Source organism: Erythranthe guttata, chromosome 11, assembly GCF_056151865.1.
Source record: "Erythranthe guttata isolate IM_541 chromosome 11, IM_541, whole genome shotgun sequence".
NCBI lineage: Eukaryota > Viridiplantae > Streptophyta > Magnoliopsida > Lamiales > Phrymaceae > Erythranthe > Erythranthe guttata.
In genome coordinates this window covers 5960891-5987454 of record NC_142543.1, presented here as the reverse complement: position 1 = coordinate 5987454, position 26564 = coordinate 5960891, and the positions used below count along the sequence as shown (strand labels likewise).

Genomic DNA, 26564 nt, shown 5'->3' with positions numbered 1-26564 from the left:
GTCAACCACAGTAATATTATTGTGTTTACAGTAATATTACAATAGTTAATATTACAGTAGTAGACAGTAATATTATCACGTTACTCCGTCAACAACGCAAACAAAACAAAAAAAAAACCCAAAACATTAATAATATTAATGTGGTTGACAATAATATTATTGTATTTACAGTTATTTTACTGTCAACGAAAATAACATAATTACTATGACTTGTCAACAAATCAAAAAAATGAAAAAAAAAAAACAAAAGAAAGAAAAAGACAAAAAAATAGTATATTGTTGCTGACTCTGATTGTACTATCAATGACAGTACAATTTCATAAATATACTGTCAACGACAGTACAATTACGTCAATGTACTGTCAACGACAGTACAATTACGTTAATGTATTGTCAACGATAGTACAATTACGTTAATTACGGTAGATCAACTGGTCCGGGGTGGTAAGTTGGTACAAAGTCCTAGGATCGAATCCTGGTAGCCACTGTGCGGGAATTTCAACTCCAATGAGGGTTGGTTCCTTGTGGGCACCAGGTTCGGATCCGCTATCCTCACGAGTCGTTGAGGCACCATAATTTACATTCCTCCAGGCTCCATCAAATTATTGTCGGGGCAAAAAATACCGCCTTTTGGTACAAGTAATTAAAAAAAATTGCCTCATTTATAAGGTTTTGTCTTAAAATCCAATGTTTCCAAAATATCATTTATAAAGTTGTCTTAAAATCCCTAAAAATCAAAATATATGGGGTCTTTTAACTCAAAGTGTTTATAAAGGCTCGTTAGTTTGCCTAGTTCAATTAGTGTTGCTTGTGGGTGTCGACCTGCCCACTTAAGTGTAGACGAATTATATATATTTGAAGTATTACACTTGATTTTTTTTAAATGGGTTGTGGCATATTTCGAGCTCATGATTTTTTCAATTGATATGACTCTGATACCATGATTTACATTCATCCATCAAATACGGGCCAAGGAATGGGGACCCTGGGGGCGAGGGATTTCGCCTTTTTTTGTATAAGTGCAGATAAATAGCAAGATTATTTCCTCGATATATATTAGGGTTAAATAGCTACAAAATACCAAATAGAAGGGTTTATGCTACGAAAATAACATGCTGACTTTTATGTATAGCAAGGGGTGGCTAGAATTAATACCAATTTTTTTTTACTTTAATACCACAAAAAAATAATTGAATAATAAATAGTTATTGACATAAATATTCTTAATGAAAACCAAAACCATAAATACATTAGAAATTTCATTTTTCTTTCTTCAATACCAAACACACAAATCCCCATCAAACTCATCTCCCTCTTCATAAACTTCTCACCTCCTCATTCTTCTTCCTACCAACAAATCCTTCTAAAAATATCTCAAAACAAAAAAAAAATCAAAACTTTACAACTTGCAAAATGGAGTCAAATGACAATAAATGGTAGTTTACGAGTAAGAAGAACCCATTAAGGTACGTATCCATGTCTTTTTTGAGCTTAAAAGTCGATTTTCAAGTTTTTTTTAACCTACCATAGATTTTCGACATTTACAGGTCAAATTTTTGGTCAATTTTCGACACCAACTTGTCGAAAATTGTATTTAAAAAAAAAAACCAATTTCGACCCATGCATGTCGAAATTTCTCAAAATTTCGACATGTATGTGTCGAAATTGGTTTTTGTTTTTAAATATAATTTCGACAAGTTGGTGTCGAAAATTCCACCTATACGTGTTGAAAACTGTAGGCGAATTTCAAACAAAAAAAAAACAAAAAAATCGACTTTGAAGCTCAAACAAAACATGAATACGTACTTTAATGTATTATCCTTCCATGTTAATCACCATTTTATTGTCTTCTGACTCCATTTTATAAGTTTTGTGAGGTTTTGATTTTTTTTTAATTTTGAGATTTTTTGGAGGGTTTGTAAGAAGATCAAGAAGAAGAAGAAGGGGTTTGGGTTTTGGGTTTGGGGGAGAAGAAGAGAGTTTTTTAATTTTTTTTAATTTTTGGTATTGAAATGAGGAAAAAAAATATATTTTTTTATATATAAATTGTATTTTGTTTGATGAGGAATATTTTAGCACTTTGCTATTAAAAAAAATATTTGTAATATTTATCTAAGAAAAAAAATGTAAAAACTTCTACAAAATATGGTATTAAACTTAGTGGTATTGAAGTGAATTTTTTTTTGATATTAGCTTGCCATTCCCATATAGCAATTCAAAATAACCCAAAATCAGGTTTAATTTGTAATTAACTCATGTTATATATGGGTGCAATCTAAATTCTTTTATATGTAAGCGGCTCTTTGATATTACCCTTAATATTTTTTTTAACAGGAAAGGCTCAAAGTATTTTGCACCATTTGAGAAAAATCCGCTCCTAGTTTCAGCCGCCCATTTTTCCAATTATGTCCCTTATTTTGCCACCTCATCAGCACTATCCGCCAAGACCTGCCTTTTTTTTTTTTTTTCAATTATTATTATTTTTTTTTTTTTCAATTTTTTTTTTCCGTTTTTTAACTTTTTTTCTCTCTCAGATATATTAATCGACTATGAAGTATATTAATTGATTATGATGAATCATAGTCGATTAAAGAACTGACTATTATTTTACAAAAATGCAAACTCAACTATATTTTACAAAAACAAAAAATATACAAACATTATAATTAATTTATACAATTGGAATCAATAAACAAAAAATCCAAAAAAAAATTAAAAGTTGGAGTCAATGAAGCATATTAATCAACTATGATGAATCATAGTCGATTAAGGAACTGAGTACTAAATATAACAAATCACAACTACAAAAAAATGCAAAATTAACTATATTTTACAAAAACAAAAAATATAAAAATATTATAATTGATTTATACAATTGGAATCAATAAACAAAAAATACAAAAAAAATAAAAATTGGAGTCGATTAACCTTAATCGACTATCATAGCATAGTCGATTAGCTTAATCGACTATTGAACACATACGTAGTCGATTAAGGTTCCAACATGCGCGAATTTCTCTACCCGTTCCGTTGTCCACCCGATCCATTAAAAAACCCTAGATATGCGTTCCCATCGTCACCACACCATACCATCAACGCTAGCCGGTGTCGGCAGCGCCCTATGCGATCGCCTATCTCCGCCGACCTATACGAAGTATTCCAAGCAAAGGCAGAAGCAAACAAGTTCCTTACAAAAGGAGAGCAGCTCTTTGAATAAAAAATAATTCGGCCGACGACAATGTTTTGCTGTGTACGCAAAAGCGGCGGCCAAGAACCAAAATCCGATGATTTTCCGCCTGCTGATGCAAACCCCGACCCTCAGCCACCGCCACCGCCACCGTATATACCAAGTGATCGGTGGTTTTGCACATTCAACTCTAAGAATGCTTTTGGAATTATGACAATAGCATTTGAGTGAAATATTATTTAAGGGGGTTTTTTCTAATTATTTTTTGGAGGAAGTGTTTCCTTAACTATATTTTCTAGATGAGTGGTTCTTACTAATTTTCCCTATATCTAAATATCACAGGTGTTTGGAGTTCAGAGTCAGGTTGCCAATTTTATAAAGGTGGGCCCATATATTCTTGAAATTACACGTTGATGTAAAATCATCTCATATATATTGAATAATTTTACAAGTTATTATATATATCAGACATTCAGACTCATAAAAAAAATTAAAGAAATTATATTGTTAAAAGTTATAAAATGTTAATGAGTTGCATATGTTGTATGTTGAAGCACAAGAAGTCAAAATCAATGTCCGGAGGCTTTCTTAATACAAATGGCTTAGGCAATTGTAACTTGCCTAGATATTACAAAGACATACAAATAAGAGAAAGTAAGAATGATGGAGCTACAAATTCTTGGAATATTAGCATTAAAACTGCAGATATGGCCAAAAAATTCTACTTGCTTTATTTATTTATTCATTTCAAATTCCTTTTTTTTTTTTTTTAATACTGATGTTGGTTTTTGTTAAATGAGAGAAGCAACATCCGGCTGGGACCTCAGTAGGTTTATCATCAGTCCCCAAATGAAGTTGTCCCTCGTAAACCTTAGGTGAATTTTTTTAAGAATTTTTCATTAAATTAACTTATGTGGATATATAATCATGAATTTAATTAGTTGTTTCTTCTACTCTTTTTTCTGTGGTGTCACAGAATTTAATCCTCATCTTCTTGAATACATTTGCCAGATTGAGACCAGGTTTTTACTCGATTCAAAACTCCATAAATTACTTAGCCATCAAATTCTTCCCTCCGTCCATTTCAATTTTTTATGCCGTTGCTTTAGAAAAATATTTTTGTTCCATACTATCAGATCAGCATTCCGATTATGATGCATTAGTTAAGTGAAAAGAACTTTAGTTATCACAATAGATAGTAATTATATCTTGCATTTTTTCAGTTACTTTGTTGAGTGTATAGTTTACACTCTATTATATTTCTTAAAGTAGGATTTTTGTTAGAATTGATTGATATTTGGTGCTTAAAGTTTTGATTTATTGTGTTTTAGGCACAAAGTGAAGAATTGGATAAATTGAGGGTCAAAACAACAATTAAGAAGAAAATGTGGACAAAATGGAGAAGCCAAAAGTCAAGTCAAACCTATTAGAGTATATTATATTATTAGATATTCGGGGCAATTTGCTATAGGTCCCTCTATATTATAATTTATGTGTGTAAATCCAAGTTAAAATTTAATGTTTTAATAAATTAATAATATTTATTATGGCAAAAATACCCTTAATTAAATCAAACTAAATCTCCAAAAATCTCTCTATCATAACAAATTCCCAAATATCTCTCTTCCAAATATTAACAAAAACAAATAAATTAATTCTTAACAAAAATATACAATTTATTTTACAAACTCATACTCTAAAAACATCACCGCAGCCCCACCACCGCCAGTGATCCGGGAACTGCGACGTCTATGACTCCGCGAACTGCAAATAGCAAACTGAAAATTAGATTTTATATTATTGAATTGCAAACAACAAAATACCTATGATTTCGCCAAACGCAAACAGCAAACTGAAAAAACATTCATAATTTGTATTAATAAATTACAAACAAAAAATTACTTATGACTTCGCCAAATGCAAACAGCAAACTGAAGACAAACATTCAGCAAAACTTGCATTATTGAATTGCAAGCAATAAACTATCGATGACTTGACCAAACGCAAACAGCAAACTGAAAAAAAAAAATAAAAAAAAATCAGCATCATTAAAAACATCAACCAAAAAATTGTTTATAGAACAAAAATATTAAACAAAATGTTTGTAAAATGTAACTTAAGACATACCTTGCAAATTGTAAACCAGAGAAATCGAATCTCAACATCAAACGCAATTCTTCAAATAACAAACGAAATTAAACCAACTGCAAAAGGAAATTGCTAACAACAAACGATGGGAGGTTCTACATATGGAAAACACAAGGCGAATTTGGCTAGGATTTTGGATTTCTGATTTTTTTTGGGAGGGGATGTTTGTCGTCCTCTTTAATTCTTTCACAAAGAAATCCTCTCATAATCTATTAAGATCCTTGTTTTTTTTCATCTCTATAATATTTTTTCACTAAAAAAAAGAAAACGAAAAAGAAAAAAAAAAAAAGAGAAGCACGAGAGAGAGAGAGAGAGAGAGAGAGAGGTGTGAGAATTGAGATGCAGAATGAGAGAGATGAGGAATTATATAGGGGGAAAGTAACGTGAGATTGGAGAGAGATAATATATAAGATTTGTTTTCTTATTAATTGAGGGTGTTATGGTATATATAGTAATTATTTTAATTTATTTATATTAATTTATTGGGTCAAAGGACCTATGTCTATATTCATCTAACAACTAGGATCTCTAGCCATATAAGTCTAAAATAAGGTGTGTCTAGCAAATTTCCCCTAGATATTATAGGATATTAGAATTTCTCTCATTCTCCTATTATATTCTTCTTATAAAACCAGTCAAGAACTCAGAAGGCCGTCCGAGAATTACACTTACACCAAACGGCCTTCCAAATTTTTGTTGAAGAAAAATAGATTCTGGAAGCGAGACGATCGTCCTAGAAATACACTATATTTCGAACGGCCGTCCAAATAAGCGAGATAGCGCAGTAAAAAAAGTCCATCTGCACAAGAAATCCCCATCTTCACACCGAGTTTTGACCCTTATATAAGGGAAATACCAACCATGAAAATAAGGGTCCCTTTTATGAAATCTAAGAATGAAGAATTACGAGCAAAGACGAAGATAATCGAAGATTGAGCATAGTCTTTCTTTCTCTTTTTATGAACTTTGTTTATTTGATTTTTAGAATGAGTGTAAGTAGGTAAATTTTTTATATCTAGTATTTTATTTGAATCCTATGTGGGATTCATAAACCCAATTTTATGATATTATGCAAGTTTTAACTTTCAGATTACTTCTTTTACTCGTTTTATTAAGTGCATGAAACCGGCCAATTTATGTGCTTATCTGTTATTGTTGAATGCATAAATCGAAAGATCGATTTAGCAATTAGAACTACAGTAAAAGAACTTTTATGGTATTAACATAGGTAGGGATGGCAAAAATCGTCACCGAAATCATTAAGGTTTGATAATGGTTTTGGTAAAAAAAAAAAAAGAAAATCGTCATGGTTTTGGTATGGTTCTGATTTTATCTTTACGGTCATGGGTACCCGACCATTTAATATATATATATATATATATATATATATATATATATATATATATATATATATATATATATATATATATATTCAACATATGAGTAAAAAATAATTTGGCAAAATTTTAAATAATTTAGGGAGAATATATTTGTATAATTTACTTTTTCTTTTTTCTTTTCTTTTTTTCTTCCTCTTTTCTGAGAGTTACTTAAACGTTATTGGACGCAAAGTTATTGTTTATTATTGTAATTTAAATGGTAAATGGGTACCCGTGTGTACCCGGATATTCGTGGTAATGGTTCTGTATTTCCATTAACATTTTAAATGGGTTTGCTATGGTCATGGTTTGAGGTATATTAAATGGTAATGATTCTGTTATTTCACTTTTTCGAGGGTACCCGCTCCGCTGCCATCCCTAAACATAGGAATATAGTTAATCTCTTAGGTAGTCATTATTTGAGATATGTGTGTTTCATGTTGTGTTATAGATTTAATTGCTCGGAATACAGTAATTAAATCTAGAATATTAGAATCGTACTACATGCGGAAACGGGTTATGATTAACTTAGCATCTCAGGTTAGTAATCCGGGTTAAATGGTTTAGTTCCCTTTATTCAAGTACACGCCCAATAATCTACAATGACGACAGCTCCAATAGGTGTCTACCACATAGCACAGACCAAACTAGTAAACCTTAGCTCTACCCAAACAGGTCATGTCACAAAGTGTACAACACTTAAAGTCACCCTCTCACAGAAGTTTCCACTCACCCAGAATCAATCACCACAGATTGGAGAAGAAACCAGAGAAAGAGAAGTATATTAACAGTATTACACTTTCTCTCTCTCGTGGTGGTGTACATATAGCCACAAAAGCAACGGTAAGAGACAGCAAACACTACAAAAAAAGAGCTTTTAAATAACGAAACAATGGTAACAAGTCTAACATTTGTCACAAGAAGTAGTCTATTGTAACGAATTAAAATTATTGTCACGAAAAATTCATTTGTTTGTTTGGTAACGCTGACCAAAAGTTGTTACAAATGGAGAACTTCGTTACAAAAAACCCATTTTTTTGTGACAAAGGAAAATATTGGTTACTCAAAATTTATCGTTGTTACGAAAAAGTATTAACTAGTGACAAAATAATTTTCGTTACCAATGGTCTAAAAATATCAAATAATTTTAGCCATTGGGCGGTAAAAAGCAGCGCCTCTTTTTTTCTTTTCCTCCCCCAAATCTGCCACATTTTTTCATCCTCTTCATATTCAAGGGTTTTGTGGAGTGCGTAGAACCCTTTTCGAGAGACGATTCTCAGCTCCCGAAAGATAAAATTTTCGGTAAAATTAACTTCTCTTCTTCAACTATTTGTGTATATACTTCTTTCCTTTCTTTCCTTACTCTCCCAATTTATGATTTGGCTTTAAAAGTTTTTTCTCTTCTTATTTGTAGGTGGGTTTTTGAATTGAGAGAACTTTTTTGTTCTTCATAAGAGTTTAGGTAAAAATCGAGTTCCCTCTTCTTCAATTATGTCTCCTTTTTTTTTATTATTGTGGATCCTATCTTCGTTGATGGTTTCCCTCCCTTAGATATACATTTATAGATTTTGCTCTATTTTAGGTGACTTATCTTCTCAGAGAATATTGTTTAATTTTTCTCTAGGTAAATGACTCAATATCTTTTACTTTATTTTCAAGAAGAATTTATTTATGTGTAAGTACATAGAGATGGTTTCTTTTTTTTTTATATAACTTTAGTTTTAGATAAAACAAGGGTTAGATTTATAAGTACAAACACTAATATAATTGAACTACATCAGTTTTGCTAAACATAAGGCATAAAACTAATTTAGAGGGAAATATTAATTTATTTGATATGGAGAGGTTCAGATCAAGTATGGTTTCTTTTCATATCCATTGTATTTGTGTTATTGTGATATTGTGGTCTTATTAGTTACAATATATTGTTAATTCTCTCAAGGGGTAATGGCAAATAGGCCCATGACACATGGACTTAATTAAAAAAGGGACATTCAGTTTTTTTGTCTTGCAAATAAACCCAATACTTAAAAGTTTATTTAAAATCAAGGAAAGGGTCTTTTTCCGGACATAATTGCCCCTGTATTTAATGTGAAAGCCCTAAGATCGTTTTTTATGAATTCTGCGTGATTCTTCTCTATTCTCCCCCGAATCCCTCTCTGCAACTCTATATCTTGAAACTGAGCTGCATCTACCTGTTTGTCGCCGGCCGTCGTTTTTCGCCGGCCGTCGTTTCTCGCCGGCCGTCGTGTCTAGCTTTTACCGCCGATCATATTATTTTCAACGAAGGTGTGTCAATTTTTTTTATCTGCATGCGAATGTTTTTTTAAGTTACAAATTTCAACATCGCTATATGTATAGATTGAATTGTACTAATTTGAACACCATGATGTATGGGCGTTCAATTACTGTTTACAGAATTGTGGTTTTTTTGTTTGGTGTGTATTTTTGTTTTTACGCTAATTTTTTTTTTATATATAATGTTGTTGCGATTGGCAGTATAATTGTATGTGTATGTTTATTTCGCTGGTTGTTAATGTATTTTGACTTCCATTGGCAGTATAATTGAATGTATAGGCGAATTTACTATGACTGTTGTCAGCAGGGTTTTTATGTTTTCCTATGTTTGTTTGCAAGTGTTTATATAATGATACTGTCATTGGCAGTATAATTGAATGCACACAAAGATTTACTTGATGTATTAGTAATGTGACTGTTATTAACAATATAATTATGTTTTATATGCAATTGCAGGATGACTAGTTCTATTGTGTTGTTGTTTAGATATGGTGAATTTTGTTCGATCACAGATTTTACAAGAGGGATGAGTTTTTCCAATCTTGTGCATTTTGTTTGTTCAAGATGGAATTCTTTAAGTGTTCATAACCTGTCATTATCGTACTCTGTTCCTGAGATTGGTGTTTTTTCAATTAACGATGATGAAGATGTAAAAGGGTTATTTATTATTGTGGAACAATGGTCGATTCAGAGGATTGAAATTGTTGTGAAGCAAGTTCATGCATCTCTTGGTACGTCTGATACTAGTTACAGCTCTATGGTATGTTCGTCGAGTGTCTTACCTGTTGCTGCAATTGAAGCAGCAGTTAATCCCCCATGCAACACATTACGTTCCATTGCCCCCAGAAAGACTTTGCTTAGCTCACATTGGATAAATCTGATAACTGATGTTGGACAAGTTTTCCGTGGGGGACGTTCAGAATTTAGAATATGTTTGGCTAAGTTTGCGTATGAGCTTGGATTTGGATTCGATTTTATCAAAAACGATACGAAGAGAGTGACTGCAGTTTGTAAGCTTAGACAGGAGAAAAATTGTTTGTGGAGAATTCATGCTACAATTCAACCTTCAACCGAATATTGTATTATTCGCACATATGAGAAACATCACACGTGTGAGTCGGCATTTAGTGCTGTCAAGAAGGTTAAAATGTGCGTTAAGCTCGTAGCTGATTTAATCGTGGATGACATTCGGAATAAGCCGTTGTTGTGTGCTAATGACGTTATTCATGACGCCAAAAAGAATTATGGGATTGATATTGACTACAATACAGCATGGAGAGCTATGGAATCTAGTCGGAGTTTTGTGTTTGGAGACGATGGAATATCTTATTCGTACCTGAAAGTGTATTTTGAAGAAGCTGGGCGTTGCAATCCAGACAGTGTGTTTCACCTGGAAGTTGATGAGAAGCATAACTCGTTTGATCGTTGTTTCTTCAGTTTTGGTGCTTGTCTGTCCGGATTTAAGTTTTGCCGTCCGATTCTTTTTTTGGATGGAACATTTCTGAAGGGTAGATACAAAGGTATTCTTTTGAGCGCCATGGCGAAAGATGCAAGAAATGGTAATTTTGTTGTATTACATTCTTTATTTCAGTCCCAGATATCTGTTAATGTCATAGATAGTGTATTAAGGTTATATTACTGTCACAGACAGTAAAATAAGTTTTACTGTATGTGGCAGTAAAATAAGGTTTATAGACCAAGAGTTCATGAAATGACAAGTTTTTTTTTACATTGATTTTTTGGTGTTGCAGGTCTTTATCCAGTGGCATTTTCCGTTGTGCGTGAGGAAAATGATTCAAACTGGAATTATTTCATGGAACATTTAAAATGTTGCATTAGCTCAGATCGTGTTTTGACATTCGTATCCGATCGGCAGCACGGTATCTTGGAAGCTGTTAAAAATATTTTCCCTAATTGTTACCATGCATTCTGCTTGTTGCATTTAGAGAATAATTTGAGGTATAAGTTGAGTGGAATGAGCTCTAGTTATAGAGATGTTCTAGTTAGTCAGTTGATAGCATGCGCGTATGCTCCGACTAAGGAAATCTTTCATGAGAAACTTCAGAAATTCAAAATTGATGGTTCATGGAAAGTTGTTGATTTTTTGTCATATTTGCCTTTTAAAAATTGGGCAAATGCGTATTTTGAGGGGCATAGGTATGGTGAGATGTATTCAAATGTTGTGGAATCATGGAATGGTACAATAAAGAAATTCCGACATTTGCCGATTACCCATATGATTGACAGCATTAAGGGTTATATGATGGATAAAATTTGCGAGAGGTCTGCAAAAGCGAGTGGTTGGACTACGATGCTTTGTCCAAAGATGGAAAAGATTTTAAGCAGTTTTGTCGAAGACGGGAGGACATGGACTATTAGAAAATCAAATCAATTTGTCTTTGAAGTGCATTCAGACTCTCATGAGATTGTGGATTTGTTTGCTAGAACGTGCACATGTCGGAATTGGCAGCTTAAAGGATTCCCTTGTTGTCATGTGGTTGTGGTTCTCAAGAATATCCCCGTTGGTGAAAGATATGGGTACATTGACCCCTTGTTTTATGCCTGCAATTTTCGATCTACGTATTCTTTTTCTATTTACCCATTTATGGTGGACTTTACAAAAGTTGAGCAGCCACCTGTTGGACCTCCAATTTGCCAGACAAGACGTGGAAGACTAAAAAAGAATAGGATTCCATCTCGTGGTGAGAATATCAAGAAGAAGATCAAGTGTGGAAGATGCAAAGAGATTGGTCATCACAACAAGAAGACTTGCAACAAAGCTATTTGAAGATCTACTATTATTTGTGTTTTTTTTTTTTTTTTTTTTTTTTGACAGTTTTGGGATTGCATATATGAATGCTTACAGTTTTTTTGTTCAGTGATTCTATGTTACTATCAGCGACAGTTATATTGTTTTAGTAATTTTCTTCAGTAATTCTATGTTACTTTCAGTGACAGCTATATTGTTTCAGTAAATTTCTTCAGTACTTATATAATACTGTGACTGAGAGTTATACTGTTTTCAGTAATTTTGCTTCAATAGGTCTATGTTACTGCAAGTGACAGTTATATTTTGTTTCAGTAATATTCTTCAGTAGTTATACGTTACTATAAGTGACAGTTACTTTTGTGTAACTCATGTAATTTTCTTTTTGAATGGTTCTGTATAACTGTCTACAACAGGTACATTATGCATGAACAATGCTACATTTTCAAATTTAGAATATTGCTACATGGCAGCAGTATATTTGTTGCACTCTTGAACATAAAGTACGTAGTGTAACATACTACAAATACTTAACAGTATATTAAGACCACGACCATAGAGTATCATACTACAAATACTTAACAGTACATTTGAACCTACAACCATAGAGTTTTACACTGAAAATACTTAAAAGGTCATTTAAACTTGCATTACATTAAGCCTATCACACTGGTTTTGTCCGCCTAACCCTGTGATTAACAGTGTTTTTGTGGTTCAGGAATAAGTGAACTAGTTCCTTTCTGAAATTCTTAACATTTTTTTCTGCATCCAACTTGTCCACTGGTTGTTGACGGAAATACTGTCTGATGATATATAGTACAAAAATCCCGCAATCCTCACTGCCGTACTCTTGCTGAGGTGAATCTTCAACTTCTTCAAGTGTTGCATCTAGCGGAATTTTCTTGATTTTACATTCTCTGGTGACTGCTTCAACAGCTTTTACCTGCAATTTTGTTTATTCAGTTTTACAATATGGAGTTTCCTTTATTTTGTTTATTCAGTTTTACTTACCATTTTTTCCGCGATACACAGATATGGATCTGTGCGTTTCTGGTTTTCCACTGCCCTTGGCTTGTACGAGTTGTAATGTTTCCACGTGTTGAGCTTTATATCCAGGACAACCAAAGTCCAATGATCATTATTCTTGCGTTTGTTGGCTTTGGAATGAAGTGGAAACAAGAGGAATCGATACTGCTGAATATGTATTTTCCTAATGAGTTGGCTCAGAATTTTATTGAAAGATTCTTCACCATTGGGTTGCTGAAGAACGGCCTGTATGTTAACACACCATTATATACATATACATATATATATATATATATATATATATAAATAGAATAATATATAAATTTTAATAATTGTTGTTGACATCAGTCACATACCATAAGTGAACTTGAAAAGACATAACTGTCCCCATCCAAACCATGATTGATATTATCATTAAAATATCCTTCCTCTTGTCGCATTTGCAGAATGGAGGAGTATGAATCAAGTACCTATATGTAACAAGAAAAATAGAGTTAGTGTAGAAAATCATTTGTGTATTTTACTGGTTTTGGCAGTTCTTTAGGTAAAGTGTCTGTGGTTGACAGTATTTTTGTTTTTTTGTTAGTGAGTGCTCACTTGTGTACTGGTTGATCCCTCCTTCAACAATGTCATTATGTCAGCCATCTCAACAAACTCATACACAGTTCCGTCTTTGTTGTACCAAATTGAGATCAGACCCCTACATAAAGAGCTAATGCGTTAGATTTATTTAAAGATGAATAAAAAAATAATTATATTCTCATACATACCTATGATCCTCCTCTGCTATATCTACAGTCATATTCTCTACAATAATTTTGTCCTCATTAGATAGCAGGTCGAAGATATCCTTTTTTTGGTACGAAAAGTCCTTTCGTCTTTTTTTCTTGACCGGCTCTGGTTGGTTGTTGTTGAGTGCAGGCTCTTTACGTTTTCCCCGTGTCCTGTCGGCAACAGCTGATTTACGATTATTCTTTTCAGTTTGATTCAGTTTTGAGCGCGTCCTTTTGTGAACACCACTTGTTTTTTTGTTTCGATGTCCCGTATTGTTTCTTGTGGATCTTCAAAGTCTGTATCAACATCATTCGGCTTCTTCTCTTCTTTAAGGGTCGAATCAATCAAAGCTTGCAGATTATGCTCCATATCCTCAATTTTCGTCTTCAACTGCTTATTTTCGTCACACAACTTTTCATTTTCCTGCTTCAATTCAACAACTTGGCAGTGTAATTCTTGGATGCTGCTAAATGATGTATCCGAGTTGGTTTGAGATTTGTTGACATCATCATTTGGTTCTGCAGGTTGACAAACAAATGCATCTCGCTCTTTGGTTAGAACGTCGTTTTGTGCACGAAGAGTGGCTATCTCATGGTCATTCAACGTGTTTTTCTCAATTGCAGAAGTGAGTTTTGTTTTCAGTTCTTGTACTTGTCTCTCCAATCTTGCACTTGAGGATGCCTCAATATGGCTGTTAGTTGGTATATCAATTAACCTCGCCAGATCTTGTTCTTGTATTTTGTTCGTCTCTTCGAGATTTTTAATCTTGTTTCTCAAAGTTGCTTCTTCCTCTTTCGACAATCTTTCATCAACGTCAACTTTGAGAGCGGTTATTTGACCAATGAGAGTAACATTTTCACCTTGAAGTTTCTCAATGGAACTTTGCTGCTCTGATACTTGTTCTCTCAATATCTTGTTCTCAGATTCAAGCCCCTCAATTCTGCTGTTCAGATTGGTCACTTGTGTTTTTGAACTGCCAGCAGCATCAAACTCATTACCTGCTTCACTATGTTTGTGTTGATCAAACTCATTACCTGACATATACACCCCCAAGTCTTCTGCTTCATCAGAGTCAGAAGAACCACCCTCCGGCTCATCCACTAACTTCCTTTTGCCCTTCAATCTTGCTTTAATTAGTACGCTCCTTTGAACCGTTTGTTCTTCCTGCTCTTTGGTAGCTTCATTGTCATCCACATCTTCCTCTTCATTTTGAAATTGTCCTAGTAATTGAGTTTCGTATCATTTTGCAGCCAACGGCTTAGCCGACATCTACAAACAGACAGTGTTATAGTAATTTCAATATGAAGGACAATCAATACTGTCATTGACAGTGAATTAGAATATAGTACTTCACTATGTTAATGGTTATGACAGCATAATTGCAATATTACTGTCCATGGCAGAAAAGTTATAAATAATTTTGCTCATTGAATATTTTTTGACCTGATCTGGTTCTATGTGCCTCATCGAGAGTACATGGGCTTGTCGGTAGACTTCATGCAAGTTCCATTTTATGTATCTTGGAAACTTTCTCTTTTGTTCCGGCAGAATCAAGGAACAACGTTCAAGGAACCAGAACTAAAAACAATAAAAAAAATATGAGTATAAGAAGAAAAATATCAAAAAAAAATTAGATTTGTTATTTGCGTACCAGTAACAGGGTAACACATCCATGTACGGAGTCCACAACATTTTCTATAGGTTGATTCTCAAACTTTGCTTTTGCAGTTACTTTGTGTACAGAGTTCATGAAGAACTTGACCACCTCTTCTGCCCAATTGAAGTCATTGATCCTCTGCAGATCATCCACGTACTGGAAGTACGACCAATTAACAGATTGACTTGTAGTGAAGAAGAAGTTCGTCATGAGGCTGAGGACTATTATCCTTGTAACATCTTCATGTGCTTCTTCAGTATTTGAACCTTGCAACCTTACCAATGCTGTTTTCAAGTCTTTGGAAGTGACTTTATTTAGATGACCAAAATTTCTTCTATAAAACTCTGTTTCTGGCCTGTTACTTCTTTTACCATCGGCAATTGCCAGTTTTGTTTGGCCATTCGTCAAGCCAAAAATAAGTTGACATTCTGTGGTTTTGATGGTCAACCTTTTTTTCCCAATAATAAAAGCTTGTTTATCTGGGTCATATGTCGATAAAATCCTGTGTATTAGGTGATCTGACTTTTTAACTGTACAGGGGGTGATTCTTTGACAAAGGATTGGTATGTAAAATTCACCAAATGGTGTTTGCCTTAAGGAGGTTAGATGATCTTCGGTAAGATGAACTTGATCACTAAAGTGAAAAAGTCTAGTAAAGCTTGATCTGTATTGAGGGTTCGATGGATTTTGATGTCGAATTTGTCGTATTCTTGCTTGTGTTGGCAGTAAATGTTCATCTGAATCCCTCTTTTTAGGTTTTGGTGTTTCTGGACGATCTGAGGGGGAGGAACAAAGTATAACAATAAATAACGGAATTGAAAACAGATATGTAGTGTATATAAAAAAAATGAATTGGATGGAAGAAAAAAATTACGTGCTATAGCTTTTGTCCTCATTTTTTCGTCACTGAAGCTGAAGCGACGATGGAGAGCAACACCAGATAAAAATCACTGTCAGATCCAGGAAACAAGGTTAAACAGCTATTTCTCAAACAGGGGGTCTATGCAACACACAAAATCACTGTACTTAGGCAGTAAAACAAGGTTAAACAACTATTTCTCAAACAGGGGGTCTATGCAACACACAAAATCACTGTACTTAGGTAGTAAAATAAGGTTAAACAGTTATTTCTCAAACAGGGGGTCTATGCAACACACAAAATCACTGTCAGATCCAGGAAAATAAGGAGAAACAACTATTTTCTCAAAATCACTGTCATGCAACACACAAAATCACTGTCAGATCCAGGAAAATAAGGTTAAACAGCTATTTCTCAAACAGGGGGTCTATGCAACACACAAAATCAATGTCAGATCCAGGAAAATAAGGAGAAACAACTATTTTCTCAAAATCACAGTCATGCAACACACAAAATCACTGTCAGATCCAGGAAAATAAGGAGAAACAGTTATTTTCTCAAACATGGGGGTTATGCAAACACACAAAATCACTGTCAGATCCAGGAAAATAAGGAGAAACAGTTATTTTTCTCAAAATCACTGTCATGCAACACACAAAATCACTGTCTACTTAGGCAAGAAAATAAGGAGAAACAGTTATTTTCTCAAACATGAGGGTTGTGCAAACACACAAAATCACTGTCAGATCCAGGAAAATAAGGAGAAACAGCTATTTTCTCAAAATCATTGTTATGCAACACACAAAATCACTGTACTTAGGCAGGAAAATAAGGAGAAACAGCTATTTTCTCAAACATTAGGCAAACACACAAAATCACTGTTAGATCCAAGAAAATAAGGAGAAACAGCTATTTTTCTCAAAATCACTGTCATGCAACACACAAAATCACTATACTTAGGCAGGAAAATAAGGAGAAACAGCTATTTTCTCAAACATTATGCAAACACACAAATCACTGTCAGATCCAGGAAAATAAGGAGAAACAACTATTTTTCTCAAAATCAATGTCTACTTAGGCAGTAAAATAAGGAGAAACAGTTATTTTCTCAAACATGGGGGTTATGCAAACACACAAAATCACTGTCAGATCCAGGAAAATAAGGAGAAACAGCTATTTTTCTCAAACATTATGCAAACACACAAAATCACTGCCAGATCCAGGAAAATAAGGCACATAATAACATCTATGTTCAAACATGAGGTTGTGTATAACAAAATCACTGTCAAATTCCCGAAAATAAGGCACATAAATCACTGTTAGCAAAATTACTGCCAATGCAGAACATTGAGACCTAATAATGAAAAAACATACACAATAGCAGGATTTATGTCATAAAACAAACATTTGTATAGGATACAGTTAGAAAAAACTCACAGAGTTCATACGATTAGGGTTTCAACTGTATTTTTTGGGGATTTGACAGTAACTTCGAAAGATGTAGCCGAAATCGTTGAACAATCAACAAGATGAGAGTATATTTTCGAAAATCAGAGTGATTTTTTACAATTTCCGGCGAAAATCGTACCCACAGCAGCAGCGGTTTTGGTGAAGAAAAACTGTGAAAAAATCGCAGCAGTTTGTGTATGGAGTTTGTATTCGCATAAACTAAAAGAGAGGGGAGGGATCTGTATTTTTTCACTATTTAAGGGAGGGTATTTTCGGAAAGTGGAAGCAGATGGGCTTTTTTGTAGAACTGTTTTTTGTCTGGATTTAAATGCAAATAAGTACCACTCAATGGGCTTATTTGCCATTTGCCCTTCTCTCAATTGTCAAGCTCTTGGATCCTATATTGGTATCTTAATGGAAGTGAGAACATGGGAAATTTTATAGTTTGTGAGTTTTATAAAGGCTATAACTTGTAGATAGCTATTGTATATCTTCTTGTGAACTAGACTAAGTTATTGGTTCTATGAATCTCTATAATTGATTGATATCACTTGCATTATATTGTCGAAGTTTGTATGAATGTTGAAAGTCCGTAACTACTCACTATTCTGATGCGATCTCTTGAGTATCATAAGATTTCTTTACGAAACGTAAGAAAACTCTTCTTTATTATATCTTTTCCATTCTAAAACCCTATCACAAGACGACTATTTAAAGAGAATAAAACCCTAGAATCCTAATCTAACTAGGAAAGATAATTACCAAAACTAATAAAATACTTAATATCTAACCTAACCACTAACTCACGGCCATATATATATTATAAATATACTAATCTAATTAATTAATAATAAGCTACTAACTAAACTAATAATTAAATAATAAATTAAATAATATATCCCAACATTCGACCCCGCTTGAAATGAATCTTGTCCTCAAGGTTCGAATCAATTTGGTCCCTCTCCTTTGTGTTTCCACCTATGTTTGACCTCATCGACTTGCTTCCCGATTGATGAATGACCAAGCTCTTTAACACATGGCTCTTGCTGACCCCAAGAGATTCCAAAGGCTACTTTTGCGAAAATACTCAATTTTTTTCCCGATAGATAAACTTTTTTAATCGTCTTTTCAGATTTTGTCTCCTCCAAACTGACCATCGGTTCTTCGTCTCCTTTCTTTTGAACACCATGGAAATCTCCCAATATCCATAGTAGCTCTTCGCTCTCCTCTCTGGTTAATTTCTCGTCTTCGTCCCACTTTATCTCAATTGACTCCGATTCTTCTTCTTTCAGCTCTTCGTCCCACTTTATCTCAGTGGAATTCGATTCTTCTTCTTTGGGCGAACTCACAAAAATTTGGGGCTCTTCGAAAAAGTCATCGTCATCCTTTTCCTCTCCCTCCGACGATAGGCTCGGCAGCTACGGTGGTGGCGATGGCCGTAGCGGTGACGGGCAGCGGTCCCTTCGGCAGCGGTCCCTTCGGCTTTTGTGATGGCGTTGACGTCGTCCTTGACTTTGTTCGAGCAATTTCTGAAAATTAATCCGTAATTTTTCTACGAATTTTTCCAATCGCTCCAACCGTCTTGTTTCTGACATCATGATTTTCACAAAGTTTTGATGTGATCTCAACTTTGCTCCAGCGTAGCTTTGAAATAATCGCTGCCTTGCTAACAAAGCGTTGGTGTTAATCGCAACTTCGCTCTGATACCAATTGATGCGATCTCTTGAGTATCATAAGATTTCTTTACGAAACGTAAGAAAACTCTTCTTTATTATTTCTCTTCCATTCTAAAACCCTAGCACAAGACGACTATTTAAAGAGAATAAAACCCTATAATCCTAATCTAACTAGGAAAGATAATTACCTAAACTAATAAAATACTTAATATCTAACCTAACCACTAACTCACGGCCATATATATATTATAAATATACTAATCTAATTAATTAATAATAAACTACTAACTAAACTAATAATTAAATAATAAATTAAATAATATATCCCAACATATTCATATAAAAACTTCAGCCCACGGAAAACTTTGCGTGAGCAACTTTTTTGCATGTTCATATAAATGAATTAATTTAGAAGTATCTGGCAGATGGCCCTAGGTTATTGAGCTGAACGTGTTGGATGGTTTTAAATCAAGATGCGTTGTCAAAGTAATTATCGCCATGAGTAAAGTAGAAAGTCTTGATCTTCGAGACTAGAAGGTGATTTTTTCAAGGTATGGACGACTTGTGATTTCTCTTTTATATAATGTATGGCCTTGTTTGTGCAGTTAAATGTGTGAAATAGTTGTTAATTAAATGAATGTATATTTTCATACATAGATCCACATATCAAGGATGACGTTGGTTGATGATATTATTCTGGCGAAGGTCACATGAAGGTTAGACAACTCCCTTGTCTAATATCCTTCGTCTAGGAATACACTTGTGTTTTTCTTGAGTGGAGTCGATTTGTTTTGGCTATTTAAACATGAATATTGTTATCAAACTGCTATTTATGCTTGTCAATTTGGAATGTATAGTATTAAAGTTATTTGTTTGTCTTATATATTAGTTTTACATTCTACATGCAGTGAACTTTAAGTGTGCTTATGTTTGCATCTGCAGGTTGTTCAAGTCAGTACAATGGTTGATGGTGTAATACGAAATTTGTAGAAATTAAGTTGTATCAAAATATATTGATTGACATACTCTTAGGAACATGTATCTATATGGAGGTATTTCAGTTCTAAGATAATTACATATATTTTTTTCTCTTTTTTGTATTTCGATTGAGGTTATGAAATATAATTAAGTAATTTTTTGCTCTTTAGTATGTTTTATATTTTTTTATTTCTTTTATATTGTGCGCTATGGTCACAAGCTATTCTAGCGGTATCTATATTAAAATGAAAATATTCAAAAATAATTTTTGTATAAAAATTATAAAAAAAATATTAATTACAAGTATTAGTGAGGAAAATACTTTGTCGTATTAAGTATTTGTAACAAATATTATTCTACAACTAAATATTAAATAATATTATAAAATTAACTATTGGTAACAAACATTATTTTTGTAACGACTCTAGAATGTTTTAGTGGGAATAATTTTGTTACAGTAGGTGAATATATTGTAACGAAAATACCTTAGTTACCAATACATTAGTAACGACAAGATAAAATTCGTTACCTTAACTTTTAGTGCTGAGCTTTAGAGGACAAGCAAAAGGTGACAAAAGCTTCGTCACAAAACGTTTTCGTAACAAAAAGATCACTTCTTGTAACGAACTTTTTCCTCGCGTAAAGTGTGTTTTTTTTGTAGTGAAAGTTGCCTACACATAAATGCTCTCCATGTACGACGAGGCCTGCCAAAGAGGTTGCCGGAAAGCGACATGAAAAAAACAAGGAGAAGTGCATCATATATATATATATATATATATATATATATATATATATATATATATATAGAGAGAGAGAGAGAGAGGGGCGGAGTCAAGAAGAAATTAGGGTTCTTAGTATATTTTTACTATGTAAGTGGATGAGAATGAACGGTCATGATTGTCTCAAACAAATAGACGGTCAAAATCAAACTACCAAGTACCACCTAAACACAGACCGGGTCAAGACATTTGACCACAAGTTAGGCCGACTCCACTACGGGGCTACTCAGGAGAATAATCTATTTGGGCCCAATTCACTTAAGAATCACAATTTAGCTCACAAACTTAACACTGGATTTACATTAGAGTTGGAACAAAAAATTTCTGGATTTAGATTTCATTAAAAAAAATTCCTTTTTTTGGCTATCAGTTGCAATCTCTATTTCCTCAGTCAATTCTTTTTAGGGGTTTTTTTATATAAACCCCAATACTTAAGAAAAAAGTATTGGGGTTTATACTTCTTTTAATAGGAAGAGGCCTAAGCTATTTTGCACCATTTGAGTAAAACCTACTTCTAACTTCAGCCATCCATTTTTTTTAACTATGCCCCTGCCATTTCATCAGCACTATCACTGCCCATCAGCCGTTTTTTATTTATTATTATCTTTTTTTACGCTTTTTAACGTTTTTTTCTCCATCGGTATATTAATCAAGTATGAAACATATTAATCGACTATGATGAAGTATAGTCGATTAAGGAACTGAGTTCTAAAAAAATACAACTACATAAAAACAAAAATCAACATTTTTTTTACAAAACAAATAACATATAAATAGTAATTGATTTATACAAATCGGATTCAATACACAAAAAATCCAAAAGTGAATTAAACAATGAAATCGAGTAACCTTAATCGATTACTAAAATACTAGATTAACACTTTAATCGACTATCAGAGCCTAGTCGATTAATTTAATCGATTAGCTAAAAACGTAGTTGATTAAGGGGTCCATCCTGCGCGAATTTCTCTACCCGCGCCGTCCTCTGTCCAATCTACCAAAAAAACCCTAGATCCGCTCTCCATCGCCACCACACCGCCGCCACATCTCACACACCATTCAAACAAAAAACCTGAAAAACAAATAAAAGAACAGAAAAAGAAAATTGATTGGCCCTTCTTCGTTTTCAAAAAAAAGCACCCACCACAACCTACACGGTGACTGAGGGGTTTTTGCACCCACCTCTGTCCAATGCCGCCGCTCAACACAACTAGCTTCCATCCAAAACTAACATAAAAACTTAATATGTTCTCATTAATTACAGACAGATATATACATATATTGATCCGAATAGTATCTATTAATCAGATGGTCAGATGGGAGAGCCGCCACAGAATACAATCGAGTATACGAAAGCGGACTCCACCACCACCACCGTCATCCTCTTCGTCATCTCTGTTGTCGTCGTGCGTCTCCCACGAGAGTGAGGAGCTGCAATATCTGGAGAAAAAAGAGAGAATAAAAAACCCAGAGAAAATAGAAGAAATAAACGAGAAAGGAGTGGGATAAATGAAAATTGAAATTAGAGTTTTGAAAGAGTACATTAGACAATTAATGATAGATTTGGAATTATGAAAATAGTATTTGAATGAAATATTAGCTAAAGGAGTTTTCTCTAATTATTTTTTAGATGGGGTTTTTTTAACCACAATTCTTAAATGGAGGATCTTGCTAATTTTCCCTTTTTTTAACAACTTACAGAACTAACGGTTATTCCTTCATGTTTGTTGTTTATATTATGCAAAAAATAATATATATTTTAATTTTCCCATGATCAATTAACCGAGAAAAAAACGGTATTTGTAATAGTCGCCCCAATACACAAGATTGCATCGTTCCATCACCGATAAAGTGATAATGCATTCTCCACCAACTTTTTAATCAATTAATTCGGTTAAAGTAGTTTGGTTTTTAGCAAAAGCAGTGGGATCATAAGCTGACACGTTTATGCAAAATAACTAGTTTAAGTAAAGATAGTTGATTAAGATATTTGATTATCCTTTGCATGATTTGATTTTGATTCTGATCTTTAAGTAGAATTGGAAGCTTCCTCTGACAGCGTGGCACCTATGATTTAGGAGATCACGTGTGAGTATCTATATAATAAATAAAAGTTGAATTTCATGCCTAATTGATTGACATTTGTCAATTTCAAATGCTGATATTCTTTAATTTCATCCCACATGTCCATTTCATTGGCTACGAAAATTAAGCAAAAAACATGTCATCATTTGTATAATTGTACATGTCATTAATTTTCATATATAGAAATTACCAATCAAAATTATAAATACCACATTTATCATATAAAAAAGTCATGCGTATGATATATATATATATATATATATATATATATATATTTATTGCATTTAATGTTTTTTATATTATTACCAAATGTAATTGATTGTTTCTTTTTTCATTGGTCATATATAAGAATATAAACCCCCTACCGATTCACTTTATTCCACCATCATTTTCATTCGATAAAAAACGTATGATTATGTGCGTTTTGTTTTGATAAAATCGACTCATTTTTTAAATTAGGTTTTCTTGATTTTTTTGCAAATGTTGTTATTTATTTCTTTATCTCATGATTTTACCAATATGTTTTATTTGGTTTTTCTTACTAATTAATATTTAAATTTTATTATAATGAATATCCTCTCGAAAACTACGTTCGATGGGTTTAGGAAAGACATGTGCCTCGCTTATACTTTTAATATGATTGTATCGTGCCGATTGATAGACGATGGTTTGCATAACAAAGAATTGGTATTTGGAAATTGTAAGGGATTATCATACTCGATTTTGAATGGAGAGACGAATGTTTTACCGTTACAAGGTCCTATGACAATGCCTATTTCGTTTACTGGACGGCCGACAAATTTCTCTCGAAGTTAAAAATATTAGTTCTTAGATATCGTTGATTTTCATTTTATTGTTTATGTTCTTCATGTAAGTATTGAATCTTGAAATTTATTTTGTTGAAAAATATTATCGAATTTTATATATTTAATAATGTTTGAAACAAAACATGTTTGGTAATGTAATTTTTAATTTCACTTTTCTGTATATGTAACTATATGAAACAAATTCAAGTATATATGTACAAAATATATACTAACCACGTCTTTCATATATATACTTGATTATTATATGTGTTATTATAAGCATTTATTCGATAACATATATTTGTATATTTGATATTATTTTTCCCATGATACGGTATTTTATTTATATATATATATATATATATATATATATATATATATATATATATATAATCAAAATATGTAGTTTATATAATTTGCTATATATTATACTGCCTACAAATACGTTAAAAAGATCCAACTCATAATTAAATAAATATCTTATAATAGATAGGTATTTTTATAATTCATCAAACTAATGAGTAAACAAAAAATCAAAACAGTTAATATTATTACGTATATATGCATATATCTACACATGTTAGTGGGTATTATTACGTGCACTAGCCTGGATGGAAAAAAAGATTTCGTAATATTCCGTATACTACAAAATAATATATTGACACGCATTGTGTTGCTATATGTTCCTAAAATAGTTCTATATTCATTTTTTTATTAGTCTTAGATTTTTTATGTGTGCAATATTTCGATAAACAAGTGTTGTAAATTGCCTATTTAAGATTTTCTCGATCTATTTATTCCCATTTTTAGTCTATCACAATTAGGGCTGAAAGTCGGAAGGATCGGATCGGAATTAGCCTTTTCAGAATATTTCCAAAAAAGTTCGGAAGTACAAAATCAATTCCAATTCCAATTCCAAAATTTCGGAATCTAAAAATTCATTCCAATTCCAAAAGGCCCGGAAATTTCGGAATTTCGGAAATTTTTCGGAAATGACATAAGTATTAAAATTTCGAAACTTCGCTGAAAATTTCATAATTTGCTAAAAATAAAAACATCCACGTCGATAAAAATAACTACTAAATTTCACTTCAAAAAATAAATAAAAATAAACGACATCATAATATCCAATAAAACTTCTAGCAAAAATTAAATAAACTCCTCGGCTTTGCACAAGAAATAATAAACGTAAAACTAGGGTTTTACATAAAATAAACTAGGGTTTTTTTAGGTGACATGGCCCATAAAGAATAAATACAACTAAATAATGTAAAATAAGTATAATATAATATATATATATATATATATATATATATATATATATATATATATATATATATATATATATATATTACTCAAAGATGTATTTTCTGGAAAAAAATCGGTTTTTTTCAGAAAAAAATCGGAATTTTTTCGGAATTAATTTCGGAAATAATCGGATCGGAAATCGGAAATTCCAATTTTTTTTTATATAATTCCAATTCCAATCCAAAAAAATCGGAAAAAATCGGAAATCGGAATTTCGGAAATTGGAATGAAAAAAGTTGTTCCAAAATCGGAACTTTTCGGATCGGAACCGGCGGAAATCGGAATTTCCGTTCCAACTTGCACCCCTAATCACAATCCATTGTTTATACAATTGTTCATTCTCATAAAAGAAAACCTTAATCTATCTGTACGACCTAAGCTTTGAAAAAGTTATCAAATTTCAAATATCATAGTATACCAATAAAAAATTATCTAACAAATATCAAATTAGTTTATCATTTCAATTGGTACGATATTGCTGCAATATTGAACTTATACGAGATTTAATGCAATCCATTATAATGTGGGTAAAGATATAGACATCCTATCATGGAAAAAAATATTTAACTATAAATATTTTGGCTAATTTTTAAAGTTAAAGTTTTAAATCATAGAAAAATAAAAATATTAATGTAAGGATATCATAGCGTAAATAAATGATTAGTAAATATTTTAACAACGTATATATCCCACTATATTTTGATATTGGAATACATGAGTTCTTTGTCTAACTTACAAGTTATGTATCTAAATTAATAAAATATTCTTAAATTTTCTATTTCCCATCATATAAAATCAGATATATTTATTTTAATTAAAATTTTAAAATATTTGTAAAATAAAATTATTTATTTTATAATGTTTATAAGAATCTAATATCGATTCTATATCTCTACTTTTTTTTTAAATCACAATATATTCGACTGATTTACACAAAAAAATCAATTAATTTTTCTTTTTCCATTTATTATTTATATAAGCATTTTATAGTGACTTATGTTAATTGAAATTTGATCTATTTTCATTAACATCAGGCTTTATGTTAGTTTCTAACATATGATCATAGGTGTAAATCAATTTAAGTTGTATATTAACAGGGATAAATTACGAAAACCCCCTGAACTTAGGTTAATTTAAGAAAAATACCCACATATTCGTAATTACAAAAACTCCCCTAATGTTTGTTTCCGTCTTACATCGACCCCCTTACAGTATGACTTTTCACGGAATTGTTTTTATTACTTGGAATATTATATTCCCCGAAAATGTTGATTCTACCCTGCACACGCGACATTTCTTTATGGTACTTTTTAAATAAAAAAATTACCCTGATGGGGACTTTACACGGAATCTTAATTTATTCTTCTTAAATAACACCTTCATAACTT

At 32.4% G+C, this 26564-nt stretch overlaps 2 protein-coding genes across 2 annotated transcripts in view; both read left to right on the top strand.

Annotated features, from left to right (window-relative positions):
* Positions 1 to 26564, top strand: part of LOC105967985 (protein NEOXANTHIN-DEFICIENT 1) — a 61301-nt gene that overhangs the window by 24915 nt on the left and 9822 nt on the right. The gene's annotated exons all lie outside the window — the stretch shown is intronic.
* On the top strand, positions 7317 to 11800 carry LOC105966756 (uncharacterized). Its single transcript, XM_088825847.1, has 3 exons — positions 7317 to 7493; positions 9704 to 10571; positions 10764 to 11800. The coding sequence occupies exons 1-3, from the start codon at positions 7317 to 7319 to the stop codon at positions 11798 to 11800; spliced, it is 2082 nt and encodes a 693-aa protein (XP_088681973.1).